Here is an 18,069-nt window from a genome sequence, read left to right on the forward strand (position 1 = left end):
TATTACTCTGAAGCACTTTGGTCCCCTGGGCTGTCACCAGCAGCAGACCTACCGCAGAGGCAGAGGTCCTGCTCCTGGCCCCAGCAGATGCCCATCCATTGCAGGCAGAGTTTCCCAGGGGTTATTCTGCTGGGCAGCAGTTCAGAGAGGATCAAGGCTGGCACAGTTCCCTGTTGGGCACCGATGTGGGCTCCAGGAGGTGGGATGGGGAAGCAGGACCATCCCTCTTCGACTGGGACGCTGGGGTTCCTGAGCACACAGCTGTAGGCAGCTCCCCACCTCCTGGGCTGAGATGCACTGAACCGGGACAGTGCCACAGCCCCCATGCCGCTGAGTCCTGCGGAAGCCAGTGGCACAGTGAATTTTTGCTTTCTCCCCCAAAAATCTGGGGGGCAGCCCCCCAGCCCCGCAGGGCACTGCTCCCGCTGCTCGCTGGGTTAGCAGCCAGCCACCCAGCCAGGCTACGGCCACTGGGCAAGGGCTCAGCAAGCGCTGGGGCCGGAGGGAGTGACAAGGACAGCCCCGTTTTTGGCATCCCTAAGCCTTCAGATCAGATCAGCTGTACAGTCCACAGGTTTCCTCTGGGTCTGCACCTCTGGAGCGAAACCTGCAGCAGACACTCCTCCCCACTCCTCCCCAAGCGTGCAGAAGTGGGAGAGCGCCATGCTAGCAGTAACAGTGAGCCGCTTTGTTTATTGTTCCCCCAAATGAGAGCAAAAAACATGAGAGATGGGCTGATGTAAGCAAGGAAGCATGCTGTTGAAGATTTGCTGTTAAGCATCTAAGGCTCTGCCTACACTATCTAACAGAAAGGGATTGTGTAGCGCAACAAAGTTGAAATTAATCTTCCAAACAAAGTCAGCCTTCTTCCACCAGCCCTCCCCAGCAGCACGTTTCAGACGCCCTTTGCCCTTCGCTGCCTGACCGTTTTCAAGTTTGCAAGTTAATGCCCTGATCTGAGATACAGAATCCCTTTTCCCATAAATGCCCAAATACAATGACCAATAATAAGCTTGATTTAACAGAAGTGGGAGACGTGTAAGAGGAAAAGAGCCGAAGGGCTGGACAAGGGAAGTGCACATCAGGGTCCAGCAAAGGCAGGACTTGCCACAGCACAAGGGCGACAGCCCGACCACATCTTGTACCGAAAACAGCAAGCACAGCACAGCATGTTTATGGGTGACCATTCAAAAAAATACAAAGCCTCTCAAGGAGAGGAACCTGTTACTGTTACTGTTATTTCTTGGTGTTACTCTTGTCATCTACATGGAGTTTGGGATCACAAATTTCTGCAAAAAGGGAGGAATGTCCTAAGAGCTGGAAGAGCAAAATGCTGCGGCAAAATCTCCTCTGCCAATCTCCTCACTGGAGAGCCACCGAGGGCAAAGAGCACCTCAGTGCCTGGCCCTTCCCTTGCTACGCTGTGGTCGTTTGGCCTGATGGCCACACGGCATCTCTGCACCCTGTGGTCATTCATAGCGCTGGAGAGGCCACTTTCTGCCTTCCCCAACCCTGTGCCTGGTAAGCTAGTGAAAATGCAAGTCCAGCAAGAAACTAGAAAATTAATCCTCCGTGCTCGTCTCTTTTGACTCTTCACGGCACTTTGGCAAACATAAGTTTGTTGATCTTTCCAACATTCATGTGAGGTAGGTAAATAATAGCTTTAATTTTAGAGATCAGGAGCCTAAGAATGCAAATACACATAAAGCAAGGCAGGGAGCAGACATAATTAGAGACCCTTTCTACATCACTTTAGAACAGAAGATGCCTCTTTGTTTAGTGAAATGCCATCGGAGTAAAAATATTTTTTACCCCCAGTACAAAAAACACAGATGATTAAAATGGGATCATTTCCAATAACTCCTTGGTTGGTACATTGTGCATGCCATCTATAAACTTACTCCCCCAGGAGAACAATAGGGAAATAATCAATGTTATCTTCACTCCAGTCAGCTTGTAATCAATCAAACTTTAAAGTTTGCATGCATGAGCTCAGCACTTCAGCATTCGGTTTGCAAACAGTTTAAGTTTTGAATTTCTCATGCACAAAAGAGCCTGTTAAGGTCAGCAGTGGCATTTTTTTCTAGGTGATGGAAAAATTTCCATTGTTAAGTTTTCACATAGCTCTGGTTAACAAAACCTTACTATTTGGGCCAAATTTAAGTTGGCAAGCTCTTGTCACACAGTAATTCATATTCATTATTTTCCAGACAAACCATCCAAAGCTCTGTTTTGTAGGTGTAGCAGCATACGTATTCCGTGTCTTGCGAATGGGAGATAACCTCGCTCTTTGGCCAAGGCTGTTGAAGAATGCAGCGGCTTGGTCTGAATGAGCCAGGCTGATTGCTTTGGGCTAAGTGTACTCCATGGCTCTTTTTGATTGGTAAACGACTAGGCTGAGGGAAGTATATTTGTATCCCAGGCACTTCTCCATACGCACGTGCAGGAACTGGGTGAGTGCGTGCTTATGCTGATTGTAAATGTCAACAACCGCTGATTTTGAATACAAAACAAATCGGGCAGCTTTCGAGTGTGGTATATAGGCATTTAAGGACTCGAGTTTTTCCATTTCTTCCTTTTAGCTGATAAGTCTGGGAGCCAATAGGTAGAAAAGTAACACTTATCTCTTCATGTTCCTTTCCTTTCTCCAGGATTTCTTTGATACAAACACTCGAGGAAGCAAAGGAGCATCTGTAAATCATCCACCAGCAGGAAGGAAGAGTTGGGCAGGCACAGGAAGCCTCAACCACACTCCTGGCATCCTCAGCATGAACCATGCCAGAAAAATAGCTGAGGGGAGGAGGGAACAGGTCTGATGCCGGGCCAAAATACTCTGCATACACCCACCCCTCCAAAAAGCCTTTGGAGGTGCCAGGATGCCGGGTGGCTGCTGGGGCTGCCCAGCAGCACGCTAGTCCTGGCTGCTGGACCGTGAGTACATCCCAGCAGCACGCAGCCCTCTGAGCTGGCAAGAGGGTGCTTATTTTGAAAACTCAAACACTCCTGCACTGACAGACTTACAAGAATAAATGTAAAAAGAAAACTGGGCTTTTCTGATCCTGACAGGACATTCCACCAACCCCACAGGTGCATACATTAATAATCTACACCCAGCAACTGGCAGCAATCTGCAACAGAAGTTGCAAACTTCTCAAAAGACCACAAAATATTCCACATTTAAACCACATTCAGTTGTATCTGAGAGCAAAATATTCATCTTATTCTGGTTTGCAGCCTGGAAACTTAGGCCTGCAGTACAGTTGGAAATGGCTGTATTTCAGCGTGTTTTCCTTGCAACTCTGCTTCCAGCTGAGCCTGGCCTTGGTGCAGATGGGGTCAAGCAATGTCACGCATCTGATAAAAATTCATTAGATGACCTTGCTAGATTGAGGGACTGATGGCCCTTTCTGTGTCAGGTGTGAAGCAGCGTGGCAGAGGCCTGCGAGCGTCCCGGCTCGCCGCCTCGGCCACCCACATCCACGGCAGGACCAGCAGATTTACCCTGTGTCTTGGGTGAGCTGTGCAGGCAGCGCTGAGCCCAGTGTGCATGGCCTGGCTGCTGCCGGTACCCAGCTAGCTGGGGTTGTCTGTACCGTGCTGTGACTGCAGAGGGAGGCTCTCCGCATCCAGAACAAGAATTGGGAGAGAAAGTAGGTCTGTGGCTGAAACAAGCCGTTTTCCAATGCGAACAGCCTATTGTGATGATCAAATAATTCAAATCATCGCTTGGGAAAAAAACAAAACAAAACAAAACACACAAACTCCTATTCAAAATTGTTTCAGAGCTTGGCACACACCCTTGGCTTTGTCCTAGAAATTAGCTAGAAATTAGCACTAGGGATTTTCATTCTTGGGCTGAATTTCAGTTTGATACCACCTACCTGGTGACTTGCGTTCGCGTGCCAAAGTCCAGGGACCTCATTGACTGCAGCACTTCAATACAGCCCATGTACTAGGGAAAACGAAGAGAAAGGAGGACTTCGTTAATACCTAGCACACAGGTAAGAGGAGGATCACAGAAGGAAGCAAATGTGATTTAAGTGCACTAAGTATATGCAGAACCACAGTCTACATGGAAAATCACATCAGCCATCTTAAAGCTGCTTCCTAAATAGATCTTGTTTTACTGAAAAGTATAGAGAAGAGCAATAAAGATACCAGTGCCTTCAGCAACATAGCACAAAAAAAGGTAAAGCACTCTGGGGATACAAAATCCAAACATTCCTTTTTTCCAGTTCTGCTTAGTCTCACTGATTAGCCTGTGGCACTGAGCTGGGAGGAATATATGAATGTTGGAGGGAAATTTCCCAGGAGCAGAGGGGCTCTGGAAGCCCCACGGGACCAATGCACTCAGAGCCCCCATGCAGAAGAGCTGAATGTCCCTTCAGAGCAGTGGGAGGCATTACTAGGCATGAGGAAAACCACTGGCTCCATGCTGCTGCACATCTGATGACAAATAACCTCTGCAGAAGATGAAGGAGGTAGCATTGCAGTTCCGGCTCATAGCAACAACTCTTAAGGGCCTGCGCTACAAAGTGACCTGCTTTAAATCAGAGGCTGACTCCCACGCTTCCGTTGTATGGGGCAGAGCTGGGGGCTTTTTCTATGCTCGTTTGGAATTTGCATAGGACTGATTTTCAGAAACATCAAGAATGTGATGGCATGTCAGCCCATAAACTCCTTTGATGTTATGTACAAACCTATGGAACATTTTGATCTCAATGAAGTGGGCTCGGCTAAGTCTATCCACTGAGTTTACCTCTTTCAAAACATATCTTACTAATTCCTTCAGCATTTCTGTTGATATCCATCTCTCTGCTGTTGAAGCGCTCCAACACCTCCGTTTCACATGGCTGCCATAGGTCTGGGTCTCTCACTTTGCATCCCTTCTTCCACAACGACTTCTCCTGGAGGAAAAAGGGCTTTTGGGAGCATCCTGCAGTGCTCACACAGTGCCCGTGGGCTGCAGAGACAGCCTGCCTGCGCAGACCTCTGCTGCAGAAAGTCAAAGCCTCTGGGATACAGCAGATAACCTGGAAATCTCAGGCAGGGACACGCATACTCTGTCCTCTTGTTCTGAATGGACAGAGGAAGCACTCTCTGTCCAGAGAAAGGTACTGTATTTACCTCCTCTGCCTCACTTTGCCTATGAAATGATATTTCTGCTGGTCCATTCAGAGGGGGTTGGATTTAGGTATCTGTTTCAGCTTTGGAGTCTTTCAGAAGTGAATGCGTGTGTTAAAAAGAGAACATTATGTGTGCAGTCAAGCAGGGATTCCACAACAATTGTATTATCGCTATTTGGTTTCTTTCCAGATAGCAATGTAACCCTTGGGAGAACTCCAGAATTAGGTCAGAGACCTGGAAGGACATCAATAAGAATCTGAAGGGTTAGCAGAACTGCTTCCCTAATCAACATTTAATGACTTTGTAAAGGACTCTGAGAGCTATCTTACTTGTTAAAGATATTCCTGCTTAACGGGAACAAAGCAAACATGGAAAATACATCTAGAGCCTCGGGCTGGAGCACAATGGTGACCTCTGATCCTATGTTAAAAGGTCAAGCATCCTGTGAGCTGTTTGGCTGCTCCTCTATCCTTGAAAACAGAAAGATTTAGAGGAGTAGGTGAGTCACATGCTGCTAAGTGAGTCCCCACTGCATCCTGAACAGATGCGTGGGAAGCTACTCTAAGCAAAGATGAAAAATCAATATTAGGTTTTTCATAAGTGACCCTGAGTGAAGCTGAACTTATCAATGATTCACAAAAGACCTTTTTTTTTTTTTTTTTTTCCTTTAAAAGCCTGAGCAGGAAAGTGCATTAACATGGCACCTCACTGCATCTCTCATTTATTTTAGCTGCCATTGGTTATCTAAACCAGCACGGTTAGTAATGGCTGAACCTTCACATCTCAGTAGGAGGCTGCAGAGAACCAGCAGAGCCCTGGGCAGGGGGATGCCTCGGGGCTGGGGCAGAGGAAGTCGGGGTCACAGAGCTGGGAGAAGCCCGTGGAGCACATAAAAGGACAATGGGATACCAGAAGCCTATTCAAGAAAACAAAAGACACTCTCCGAGGAAGAAAGAATAATTAACAAATAAACAAGGAAAACATTAACCCCTCCATAGCTGAGTCTGACAAGCAGTATGACTGGTGTACGATAGGAAGGGGAACGCAGGAGGCAAGGGCAACGCCTGTCTCAAGACTTCTCCTGCGCCCAGACTCCAGTTCAGGTGGTGCCCCTACTCCCCATCCCGTATATCCCAAACAGCAGCTCCCACAAAAAGCTAGTGGGCTCGTCCAGGGATGCAGGGTCGAGGCCAGCTCCCACTTTCCTGCTGCAGGGAGGGTCGAGCTAAAGCATCAGCAGGGCAGCAGCCACGGGTGCCCTCCTGCAGTGCCCAGGGAGAAGAAGTCACAGCAGCGCACAGCCCCTGCCCCAGCCCAAGCTATCTGCCAGGTGCTTTGTAACATGGCGACAGCAATACAGAGGGTTCAAAGGTGGTGTCCGAGGAAAGAGGTTCATCTCCTGAAGCCCCGCAAAGAGGAGCACGGCTCGCCTTCACTGAGCAGCTAGGGGAAGCTGGACACAGGCACAAGGGTGCTGTAACCAGCCCAGGGCAACAAGCATAGATATAACTGCAGAATTCAGCTACCTATAGAAAAATAAAATGCCAAGACTGAAAAAACGCGAGTGCTAAAGACTTGACATCACCAAGGAAAGCAGATGCTGAACCCGCTGATCTGTCAGCAGCAGGATGGAGAGCTCTTGCCAGGACGAGCAACAGCTCTCAGGAGAGAAAGGAGACTTGCTGGCCCCTGCCGGAAAGGGAACGGCTCCTCTAAAGGCGACGTGCACAAAGCTGTCCCCTGTCTCCCTGCAAAGGGCTGGGGAGAGCATCAGCACTGGGGGTTGCTTTGTCTCTTAGTGTTTGAATCCGGAGGGTAATCCACGGCTGGCTGCTGTTTCTCCACGCCACCAGGATGGCGGGGGGAGCGGGGAGGGGAGAGAAGGGCGGTTACTGAAGATGCACACATCTTTTCACATCTATGTACCAGAGATGATGGAGAGTGACTGCAAACAGGATGAGGGACTGTGTGGGAGGAGATGTGAAGGCACTAGGCAGGGCCTGTGTGAATAAGCTTTTCAGGCACCCCCTAATCCAGACCCACGTCTCATTTCATTCCCTGCCATAACGCAGCTAGTGGCTCCAGCTCCAGCTTGAATGACAGCCAGTGATTCACCCGCAGGAATGGCACAGGAAGCAGCACACGGAGCTCCTAATTAAACAATACAGCTGCAGCCTTGCAATTTTACCTATTAGTTAACAGGCATTAATTCATGCATAATGCCAAGAGCAGCTCCTACAGACCCCACAGCCAACTAACAAAAAATCCAAGTGACATGCTTTCCTCGCAGAGGCAGTCAGGTAGCATGCTGCTGCTAAACAGCCTCTGTCCAAACATATGTGAGACTACATTCAAATTCCCTAAAAACATAACACAGACCCCTGGGCAGAAACCGGCCACAAGCAGCAGTGCTGTGTGTGCACATGAGCATGGCAGGGATCCGACTCCCATGCAAGCATTTCATTTCCCAGCACTGCTTTAACAAGGCGCTTTTCAAATGAGGGGAAAACCACTTCTGAGCTTCCCACAACCCTCTTTTCTCGCAGGCAAGGGCTGCCTGGGGTGAGTGCTGCCCCACCGGGGTGGGGGGGGGGTGGGGGGGCACGGCTCTCTGCCATGCAGGGGAGGTGGCTGCAGAGCAGCGGGAGAGTTTCGCTTTGATTTGCTTGAATAACTCACCTCCAGCTTGCGATGGATCCGGTGGGAAGGAAGACGGGGCAGAAGAGAGCAGCAGCCACCAGCACATGGCAGGACGATGGCACTGGAGTTAGAAGGTGAGAGGCCTCTGCCTTGTACACCAAAGAGAAATTACTTTTGCCTGTAACAGCCGTGGTGCTGTCCTCCCTGTGGCTGGCTGCTGGGCTCTGGGACATGGTCTCACATGTTGCAACACCTGATGTGCCTGAGACCCCCCAGCTCTTGCCCTGGCAGGAAGGTGAAGCGCTGGCCTCCCTCCACGGACAATGCCGGGAGCCAGCCAGGGAGGTGGGGAAGGAGCAAGGCACAGATCTCTGTAGTTTTGGTGGGGAAATTTTCTCAGCCCTTCCTTAGATGCTGCCTGTGATGACTTTGGGGTTGAAAAGCCACTGTGTCTGCTGGAAAGCAGAGACCACTGCGGCTACCCTGGCGGTGGCACAGCGTTCCTGTCAGCTCACAGGTTGCACCACGCTGCCGACCGGCCACTCGGCTCGGCTGCTCATCCTGCAACACACAGCAGCATTTTACCGGGCTGGGGTCGGTGCCACGTAACGCTGTTAGCAGCCACCAGTCAGGCTGTTAATGAAGAGCTTCGGCCTGGGTTTGCACCCTGCAGGAGATTCGACTGGCTCGTTCCTCAGAGCACAAAACCTGGGCAGAACGGGCTGAAAAACAGACTGAACACCTTCAAGAAAGAAAAAAGCCCATCAAAGACCATCGAGCACGTTAAAAAAACCCACTAGTGGTTTGTCAGTGCCAGCCTAACTCTCCTCATGTGCTTGCCCTGCTCTCATCTTCCTCCCTCCAGCAGCAGCAGTGCAGACAGACAGGCCGGCCCTTGGTCTGTCCCGCACCTCCTGCCCGTGCAGCATGGCTTCTTCCCTAAGGGGCAGCGAGCTGTGGCTTTTTGTGATGAAGAATGCCTTTTGATAAACGGAAATTTTCCCAGAAAAGCCTGACTTTTCATTCACAGGTGTTCCATTGTTAAACACGTTTTGAGAAAAAAACCCAGGGAAAAGTTTGTAAATATACAGACACACACACCCCTCTCTTCCTTTTCTTTTTAGTTTTGTGCTGAAAAACCACTTTCCGCAGCACTGTCCTCAGGCCAGGGCTCCAACAGAACTGGTTCAAAACTGTCCTGTCCCGTGCTCCCAGCTGCGACAAAGCAAGAGGTGCAGCCGGTGGGACGAGGCACGCAGGGCGGTGGGTGCTGTGGGGCTGCCACACGCCCCGTCCCCCCCAGCCCGCTGGAGCAAGCGCCGCCCCAGCACCCTACAGCCCGGCTCATGATTCACAGCTGCAGCTCTGAAGCCGTGAATCACCAGAGCCCATCTCCTTCCTGCGAGAGCACCGGCTGTTCGTACGCCTGTAGTTATTTATTTAAGACGGGCGAGATGCAAGATGCAGAGCAGCTCTCTGGGTGCCGTGTGCCAGGGATGTGGCTGCAGCTGAAATACCACAATTATTTCCCGGCCCTGAGCATGGGAGAGGCACCGGCAGCATCCTGGGACCAGGAAAGGGCAGCCCTGAAACCCCTCTCCCCACACAGAGGCAAGGAGCAGCTGCTGCAGGCTGACCTGTCGCACCCTCCATGGACAACAGAAGGACTGCACAGGGGACGGCGGCCCACGTGAACTCTTTCAGGGCATACTTCATATCATTCTGAACGCCTACATTAGAAGTAGTCAGGTTCCTTTTACTCTAGAGACAAGCAACTGATTTTATATATATATATATATATATATATATATATATGTGATGGCATACATCCATACCTAGCAGACAATCAACCTTTATATTGCTAAAACTCTGTTAAGACAAGGGATGCTGTAAACAACCTGTACCGTATTATTTCACTATAATACCATTATACTTTAAAATATCTGGCAATAGCATTTCCTTTCTGTATTTTAGTTAAATAGCACAATTTTAAACCAATCCGAACATCATCTCTCAAAGATTTGTGCATTATTGATTTAAGCTCAGCTACAGAGCCTTACTCTGTGTTAGGTCCAGTAACACCATCCTGCTGATTCTCACTGGTCTCAGAGGGGGAACTGGTGCAGGATAATCCTGAGAGCCAGCTTTTATCCTCCTGCTCAGGAGCGGCCACGTCCCTGGCACTCCCCAATGAGCAAGAGCAAGGACAGCAAATGCCTCTTGGAATATTCCTCAGGCTCATCACAGCTGTAACGAACACCGGTGGGATACATGAGTGCCGTGGCCACTATGGGCACCGTTCAGAGACAACCTCAGCTCCAGATGGGTGGCGTTGTGGGAAGGCACGTAACAGAATGTGAACAAGGACAAGGTAGATATCCACCTTGTAAACCCTGCAGCAAACTGCGTGCACAGCATGTTTTGAAAAATAACACTGTGGGAACCAGAGCTGTCCAGGCTGCTATTTCAATATTAACATTTGGGCTCGTTGTTATTTGCACAAGCATCTCGGGGGGAACAGGTGCTGTTATGGGTCTCGGCTTCCTCACCAGAGCCCAGGTGACACACAGCCGTGACACAGGTGCCCTGTCACCACCAGTCACACGTGGCTGCAGCTGCCTCCCAGGGAGACCCAAGGAGCCCAGCATTGCCTCTTCTTAAACCAACCCCAGAAGGACAATTTCTGCCTCACTCCAGTCTGTAGGGGACAGCTTCTGCCCTAAGGCATTTAATTACTTCACCATATTTTTGCCTTTCAAAAATAACTGTAGATCCTCTCCACGTAAGTGCCAAATCCTCTTCAGGCTCCAATTAAGCTTTTAAGGCCACAGATGTCGGCAGCAGCAGTCCCCGTAACGTAGACCTGACCTTCCTCCTAAAATGGTCTCTCGGGGAGATCCCAATGATCCCATACCCTAACAGGGTGCGAGAAGCTGCATGGGAACAGCGGGTGTCTCCAAACTCCACAGGAGGGAGGATGAGGGCCAAGGTGAGGGGGTAAAGATTGGGAGGATTGGGTAAGGATTGGGGTAAGGATTCAGAGCAGCTCCCATGGCTACCCGGCCCCTCGGCCTCTTGGCCCTGCTTTGCCTCTGGGCGAGACCATCCCTCCACACCACGCTCCTGCCACACTGCAGCCCTGCGCCCCTGGCCGCTTCCCAGCCCATCTGAGGGTCAATCGCCAGCTCCCGGAGAAGCTTTGTAGTCCCTGGGGAAATGAGCACCCTGCCTGTACTCTGCTGCAGAAGCCTCAGAACCCCCAGGCTACTCATTTACTGACCTGCTTGTTATTAAGGGGGCTGGTTGAAAAAAACCGCCCAGAGTTTGGCCAGGACACGTCAGCAATGCTCTTGCAGCTCTCCTGGGGCTGGGCCCTGCAGCCCCACAGCCACAGGAGCAACAGCAGTGGGAAGATGCAGGAAAGATGCAGGAAAACAACGTTCCCCTGTTGTGTTGGGAGGCTCCTGCCAGTGACCTCCTTCGGAGACATTCCCTGTGGAAGAGGGTGACTTCCAGAAAGAACAGCAGAAAACCATACTGGAAATACAACCTGGGGAGAAGCAGGAGGGGACGAGCCCTTCCCCACTTCACATGACCTCCCCATCAAGTCCTTCTCTTTTTTTGCTCTTTCTTCTGCCTTTCTTGCTCATGTGGTCCCTGGCAGGTGACACCTTGGTGCCTCTGGTCTCAGCCCTGGGCCACAATAGAAACCTGGGAAATTCCCCCTGCACTTCATCATCTCCGCCCCATGTCAGAAACTGAGGTCTTTAAGTGTACCTCTGGCGTTAGCGTTTCAGTATTTGAATCTCTATAGGTACCCCAAAGCCTTAATCACAAGCTCCACCGCGTTGGGCACTGCTCAAACCGCAGCACGCGAGGCAGATCCTGCACAGCGCGCGCTGAGCATCACGATGCCATCTGCCAGCGCAGGCCTTTCTGCGGCCGGGCACCTGGAGCTGCAGTGGCCCTTGCGCTGTCACTGTAAGTCACGCCCTCCATGCTATTTTAGCAGCTTCCTGGTGTCAAAACCTCAACTGCTCACATTAGTACTAGAATTTAAAGAAAAGTAAACATAAAAGGACAGATAGCAGCACGATGAAAGAGCGCATCCCCTCCCTCCACCTGCTGCACCCCAGGTGAATGTCCCAGGGCCTCCTGCGGCTCTGCTCACAGCAGCTGGTGCCATGCTGGGACACAATCACCTTTCAGCCGACATCCCATCAAACCAGCTGTGCTACCGCTGCTGGACACCAGGCAGGCATCTCATTCCTGCCTGGGGAAATGTGAACACAGCTATCCCTCCATGTTGCTCTTCTGCCCTCTGACTTGCCTGCCCTCCTCCTGCATTTAGAAAGGGACTAATCGATTTTTCTTGGCCTTGCACCTTTCTTTAGACCTCCCTGCTTGCGAAACATCACACAGGAGACACAAATTTTGCATGGCCTACAGCTTTTTTACTCCTTCTGGCACATTTTGATACTTCCCGCACACCAAACTGAGAGCTTACACACACCCGCTCTCTTAGCACCCCACCTGCAGCCCACCGGGAGGAATAGATGCTGGTTAATAGCCTCTTGTACGGCTTGTTTCTGTGGCACCCCTTGCGTGTCAGGGACAGGCACGAGGACTGTGAGAGCTACAGGAGCCCTTGGCCAGCCCGGCCATTACATGAGTATTTCTGAAGCAGATTTAGACTGCTTCCTCTGGCATTTCCCCATGGTCTGCACTGGCTCTCTCCATGCAAGCAGCAGGCAGTTTTTGCCCGAGAGTGCTTTTGACAGATGAAGCGTAAGCACTAAAATGTGCGGGGTCAGAGATTCAGAGTGTAGAGAGGAAGCAACAGCTAGCAAAGGGCAAGGTCTGGCCACAGAAATATAAAGTCCAGGAAGGAAAAGAAAATCAGAAAGCTCCCAGGTATGGCAGGGGTGGAGGGCGCGAAAGCACCAAGCCCAGAAGGCATGGTCTCCTCTTGGCCACTGACAGCTTAATTAAAAGACGATACCCACCAGCCCCAGTCCGCAACATGAAAAATACCCAGGAAGGCTATTTCAGGGTCTCTTCTGAAGAAACAGGCAGGGTTTTCTGTACATCATCACTACCAAGAAAATCAGACACAGCCCTATAGCATCAAAGAAGGAGGGCGGCTTTTGCGTCCTGTCCGCTCACCTCCCAGGGCAGGAGGCACGGGGGAGAGGTGTTCTGGGCAGCAGCAGCGGTCCCAGCACCTCTCCCACACCCTCCATGACAAATACATAAGCAGCGTGGGCCAGCATGCACCTAGTGCCTGGGAGCTGCTCTGCAAGGGATGGGAAGCCCTTTTCGTGGGCCGCCTTCTCCCTCCAACATGCATTTCAGGCAGAAGCAAGCCCTGTTTGAATTGCAGCTCAGCTGCACTTCTCAGAGAGTCTAAAAATAGTCTTTTGGAAATGGATGTTGTGGTACCTCTGGGAGCGGCTGTGGTCCTTTTAACTCCCTCAGTTCAACACCACAGCCCTACCTAGGGCAGGAGACAGGAAAGAGATGGGAGAAGTCGGTGGTTCGGGGCACTGAGTCCAGGAGTGGGACCACGGAGATCACCCTGCAGCCACCTGAGCAGTTTGCTTTGTCAGAGAACGGAAACCCTGTGAGAAGTACTCACCCGCACGCCATAGGTCGTTCCCGGCTCCCCCACGCTTTCACCGCTCTGCACGAGGCTCCCGTCCTGCCTGCCCGCAGAGGCGGCCTCCTCAGCTCCCCGCGCAGCGCAGTCACCCGCCGGCTTTGGGGTTAGGGCCAGCTTGTCCGGGTCGGGCTGTGGATAAGAGGCCGAGAGGCAGCTGATTTCAGGCGAGGTTGGGCTGCTTGGGATGGTAACACACTCCGTGAGTTTAATTCGCGGCACCTCCTTCGTTCCCAGACAGAAGCTTTTCAGGCCCGGCAGATTTGAGGGGTTGGCAAGTTTAATGTTAGCCATCCGGGGGATCAGCGTGCACAGGGTGGTGCAGGTGTCCTGGGGCCCCAAGGAGACATCTTCCGTCAGTAAATTAGGCGTTGAAGAATGGGAAGAAGAGGAAGAACCTTTGATATTTAAAGATGTATTTTGCGTACCTTCATCTAGGGATGTTATCGAATCATTTCTGAATCGGCTGTACTTAGCCCTGTGCAGCATTCCTGGATGTCTGAATAACCCTACATACAGGACGTGTCCACCAAGGCTCTGCTGGCTGCTGCGTTCTCTCATAGCCTTGGCAGTTCTGTAACTGGATACTCTCGCATAAATTGGCTCTTGTAGATAAATTACATGGAAACCGGGCAAGTCAAACCATTTTAAAAACAGAAACCTACGGGATATTTTTGCTGACTCCCTCTCAAGTGGTTTATTTTCCTCAACGGACGACGCTTAAAACGGCACGGACATCTGGTATTTTGTAAGCAGTAATAAGAGCGGCATACAGGAGAGCACACCAGCGGCACAGCAGCTTAAACTGAAGAGCTGCTACCCCAACCTGCCTTCACTGCCGCCTCAAGCCAGGCACTAAATCCCACCTAGCTCTGGAGACTCACAGTTGCAGCATCGTTAATCGCGGAGTCCTGGCTGCAGCGAAAGCTCAAGCATGTTCCACACAAAGCAGAGCAAGAGAGCTACAAGCTCAAACGCATTTTCAGACCGGCACGAACCCCGTAAGGTGCCCGGCTCTCTGCGTTTCCATCGTCGGCCGCCCCAAAGACGCAGAGCATCCCTGCGCTGCAACGCTCCTGCCCCGCCGTCAGGCACAAACCCAGTATTTTAGGAGAAAAATACTGAACAGCGCCGGCAGCTCTCGGCGTCAGTCTCGCTAATGCTTGCTTGGAAAGTCCTTCAGCACCATAATCCAGAAACAACTGAATATTCCTGCGCCTCCGGCGCTGTTTCCCGCAGAGCCGCGGGGCAGCAGCTCCGCAGCGCCCGAGCCGCCCCCGCCGCAGCCCCGGCCGCCGCCGCCGCCGCCGCTTTTATGAATGAAGTTTTTTTTTTTTTTTTTTTTTTTGTGAATGAGGCTCGGCGCGTGCAGGCGAGCGGCGCCGTGAATGGCGCTCGGCGGGCGGCCGCGGCCCGGCGGCCCCCGAGGTGCAGCCTCGCAGCCAATCGCCGCCCGCCGCCGGCTCACGCGCCCTCCGCGCGCAGAGAGCGGGGCGAAGGGGGGGGGGGAAGAGGGGGCGCGGGAGGGGGCGGGACCTTCCGGATGGTGCCGAAAATCCCTAAAAAGCCCCTTTCTGCCGCAGGTCCCGGCCCCGCCCGGCCGTTCCTCCTTCGCCGCCGGCACAGGCAGGGGCTGGGGCTCAGCCGGAGCCGGGGCTGCCGTGGCCCCGGGCCGCCCACCCGGCCCCGAGGGAAGGACGGGCTCGTCCCAGCGTCCCCCCCGCTCTGCAGCTCGGCTCCAGCCGCCAGCCCCCCCTGGGGAAAGCCCGTCGCCGGCCTTGCGCGTACCTCAGGCAGCGAAGGAAGCGAGCCGGGTTTATTCGACTCGCTAAAAATACCTGGGCCCTCAGCACGAGGTACCTCGGCTCCGCGTGGGGCTTCGACGCCACGGGCAGCGTGGTGGGAAGAGCAAGGCGGCACCGCGGGGGTCAGGCCGGGGGGGGGGGGGGGGGGTACGACGGCCTGGGGCTCCCTCCGTTAGCTGAGGTCTTTCCTCTTGCTAGATTTTTCGCCTTCCTCACGCTCCGGTGACACTGGCCTCAGCCTCCCCTCACGTTCAGTGCTGGAAATCAGCTGCTGGTGGGTGAGGAGAGGCCGAGCTGGCCGCTGCCCTGCCTGGGACAGGAGGGGAAAAGCAGGGACTGGGAGCTGGAGAGAGCAACAGCCGTTGCGTTTTTTTTCTCTTGTAGGAAAGCCGATGTTAATTCCGAAAGATGTAATAGCTGCTACAATGAAGTAGGGAAAAGCCCCAGTCCAGACTCTGCTAGTGAAATACAGCTCAAAGAAGAAGGGGCTGCTTTTGAATCAGCCCTTTTTGGGGAGGATGCCTCACACTGCCCACAGAATCAAACCCAAAGGCAAAAGCTGGACCAGGCACAAGTTATGAAAAGCGACTAATTTCTCAGGAAGCTTTGATGATGGCTTTGAGCACAAAAGGCTAGAAAGTGTTCAGAAGCGATTAGCAGCACTATTGATTGTACATAAAGCACAGAAAGTCTCTGAGCATTAACATTTTTTTCTTAAATCTTTCATTTCAACACCACGTTAAAACATGACATCGACAGGGCCAGAAGAAAGCGCCAGGATGGTGAGGTCGCTGGCAAGGAGGAGGGACTGGAGAGAGCTGTGAGCTGTACTTACCGTGAAGGGGACAACAAGGACCAGTGTTCAGGGAGATGCTGATGCCCCAGGCTCCTATCTCAAGGGCCTCCCAGATCGCTCTTTTTTTACCGCCATGGAAAACACGCAACCAGACAAACCAAATCTCTTCCTGCGAGATCCTGCCTTACCGTCCTTCCTACCTTTTCTCTGAGCACACAGCGACGGCCTTCCTGCCTTACAGTAAGTCCCTCGGCATAGATGATGGCACCAGGAAAGGCTGCCCAGTGCCTTAGCTCAGGTAGAGACTAGTTCATGGCCATGGGCTGCCTCTGGCCCATGCTGGTCCTCATTTCCTGAGCCCTTCTGCCAGCTGCTCCTTCCTCAGGAGGCAATCTGAGCCTTCCTTACCTGTGTGAGTGAGGAAAGGGGCAGGCAGGGTCCCTGTTGGCCCTGCAGGAGATGCAAACCCCACCGTGTCCTACAGCAGCTCACAGAGCTGGCAGGTGAAAAGGGTTAATGGGACTGGCTTTAAACCTGTGTGGTGAAAGGGGACATTTTCAAGAAAAAGAAACAATAGTGCAACAGCCTGTCCTTTGCTGATCACCCAAGAGCGGAGCCCTGTCTGGCAGCGCACCTGCTCTCCCCTGGCTGAAGTGTTGTTGCCTTTCCTAGGTGCCGGGGGAGGCTTCCCCAGAGATGCAAAGGAGGCCGGTACATTAACCGGCACGACTCGGCTCACAGGCACCAGAGAGTGCGATTACAGCGTGGGAGGTGAAGAATAGCTGGTGTTTTACAGCAAGTTCCAGAGGAAAATGCAATTGTGACAAACACTGTTTTCAGCAGCGATCAAGACAGACAAGCTCAAGAACAGAACCCAGCAAAGAGCAGCATTGTCCAAGAAATAGTAGCCGTTGTGGGGAAGGGGAGGAGGGAAAAGAAAAATGCCATGCCTTTGTAAATTAAAAAGCTTTTTTCTCAAGGCTAAAAACAAGATTTCTGTTTAAGATACTGGCAAATCGGCCTCTAACCAGCACAGAGAACAAAGCTCCTTTAAGCACTGGTGAAACTGAGCCTGCAGCCTTGTATGCCACCTAAAAGAAGCCTGTGTTTCTTGCTCACAGCTAGAGTTCCCAGTTGCCCACAGTGCTCAGGGCCCAGCTCGCTGCCCACCTGCCCACCACTGCCCTGGCAAGACACCGGGAAAAGTCATTTTGCCCCTTACGTGGCTGCTGGCATGCAGTGGTGCGTGCTGCCAAAGGGCTCCACTCTGTGTGTTTTCTCAGGCTACGTGGGAAAGCCCTACTGGTGCAGTTACAAGCTGAAACCTCCCTCCGTCACTATGTTACCAGCCCCATCACACCCAGATGCTCCTTCACACCCTGTTTACAGCCCCAAAGAGTCTCTCAGCCTCAAATATGCTGCATGAAATACTGATGTGAGCAGCCCCTAGTCAGATATTGTCAGAGGGAACAGGAGCTTTGGCAGGTGTAACCACATTGACGGGGTAGCACCATTACATAGGAGCTGGCAGTTAACCAGCTACAGCCACCTCTAACATCCCTCTAAAAGACCTGCAAAGTAGACAAGCTAGCAGCAGCCGCGTCTCCAGCATCACCGCAGGGAGCCTTTGCGACGGGAAGAAGCAGTGCCAGCCTGGAGCCCCAGGAGAACCCTCGGGAGTGACACCATTTCAGATTTGGGGCTGTGAGATCACAGCTGTAGCAGGGAGTTCCACACCACCGTGCAACCCTCTCTTTGGAGCACAAGGGCCAGGGAAGGCCGATGCCAGGACGTGCGCACGTGGTGCTCACTGGCAACAGGAGAGCTCAAGGCAAAAATTGGGGACCAATTTGGAAGAGAGCAGCCAGCTCATGTGTGGGTAGTGCAGGGAGCAAAGCTGTCACCCACCGGCCCAGCACACCCGAAAAGCAGTTGCACTCTTGCAGGAGCTTGGAGGAAGCTGTTGCACGCTTCTTGCAATTAGCATGACAGAGCTCAGCCTTTCTGTTAAAACATGGAGTAAACAGGGGATTTTTTTCCTG

General features: G+C 52.2%; 1 protein-coding gene and 1 long non-coding RNA gene across 4 annotated transcripts in view; one reads left to right on the top strand and one right to left on the bottom strand.

The window, feature by feature from the left end:
• The window catches only part of SHC4 (SHC adaptor protein 4), a 34,184-nt gene extending 19,439 nt beyond the window's left edge, over positions 1-14,745 (bottom strand). For both annotated transcript variants that reach the window (XM_049812493.1, XM_049812492.1), the window contains exons 1-2: positions 13,406-14,745; positions 3,882-3,952 (exon numbers count right to left, since the gene is read on the bottom strand). In XM_049812493.1, the coding sequence (XP_049668450.1) occupies positions 3,882-3,952; positions 13,406-13,987 (653 nt within the window). In that variant the 5' untranslated portion in view covers positions 13,988-14,745. The remainder of the gene's footprint in view (positions 1-3,881; positions 3,953-13,405) is intronic.
• Positions 14,746-15,212: 467 nt separating this feature from the next.
• LOC126043710 (uncharacterized) lies at positions 15,213-17,217 on the top strand. Of its 2 annotated transcripts, none has more exons than XR_007507502.1 (3): positions 15,213-15,282; positions 15,616-16,267; positions 16,700-17,217. It is a non-coding gene; the product is annotated as an uncharacterized LOC126043710 (long non-coding RNA). The 2 variants fall into 2 exon arrangements; XR_007507503.1 differs by lacking the exon at positions 15,213-15,282 and adding an exon at positions 15,428-15,505.
• Positions 17,218-18,069: the final 852 nt, after the last annotated feature.

Source organism: Accipiter gentilis, chromosome 10 (assembly GCF_929443795.1).
Source record: "Accipiter gentilis chromosome 10, bAccGen1.1, whole genome shotgun sequence".
Lineage (NCBI taxonomy): Eukaryota > Metazoa > Chordata > Aves > Accipitriformes > Accipitridae > Astur > Astur gentilis.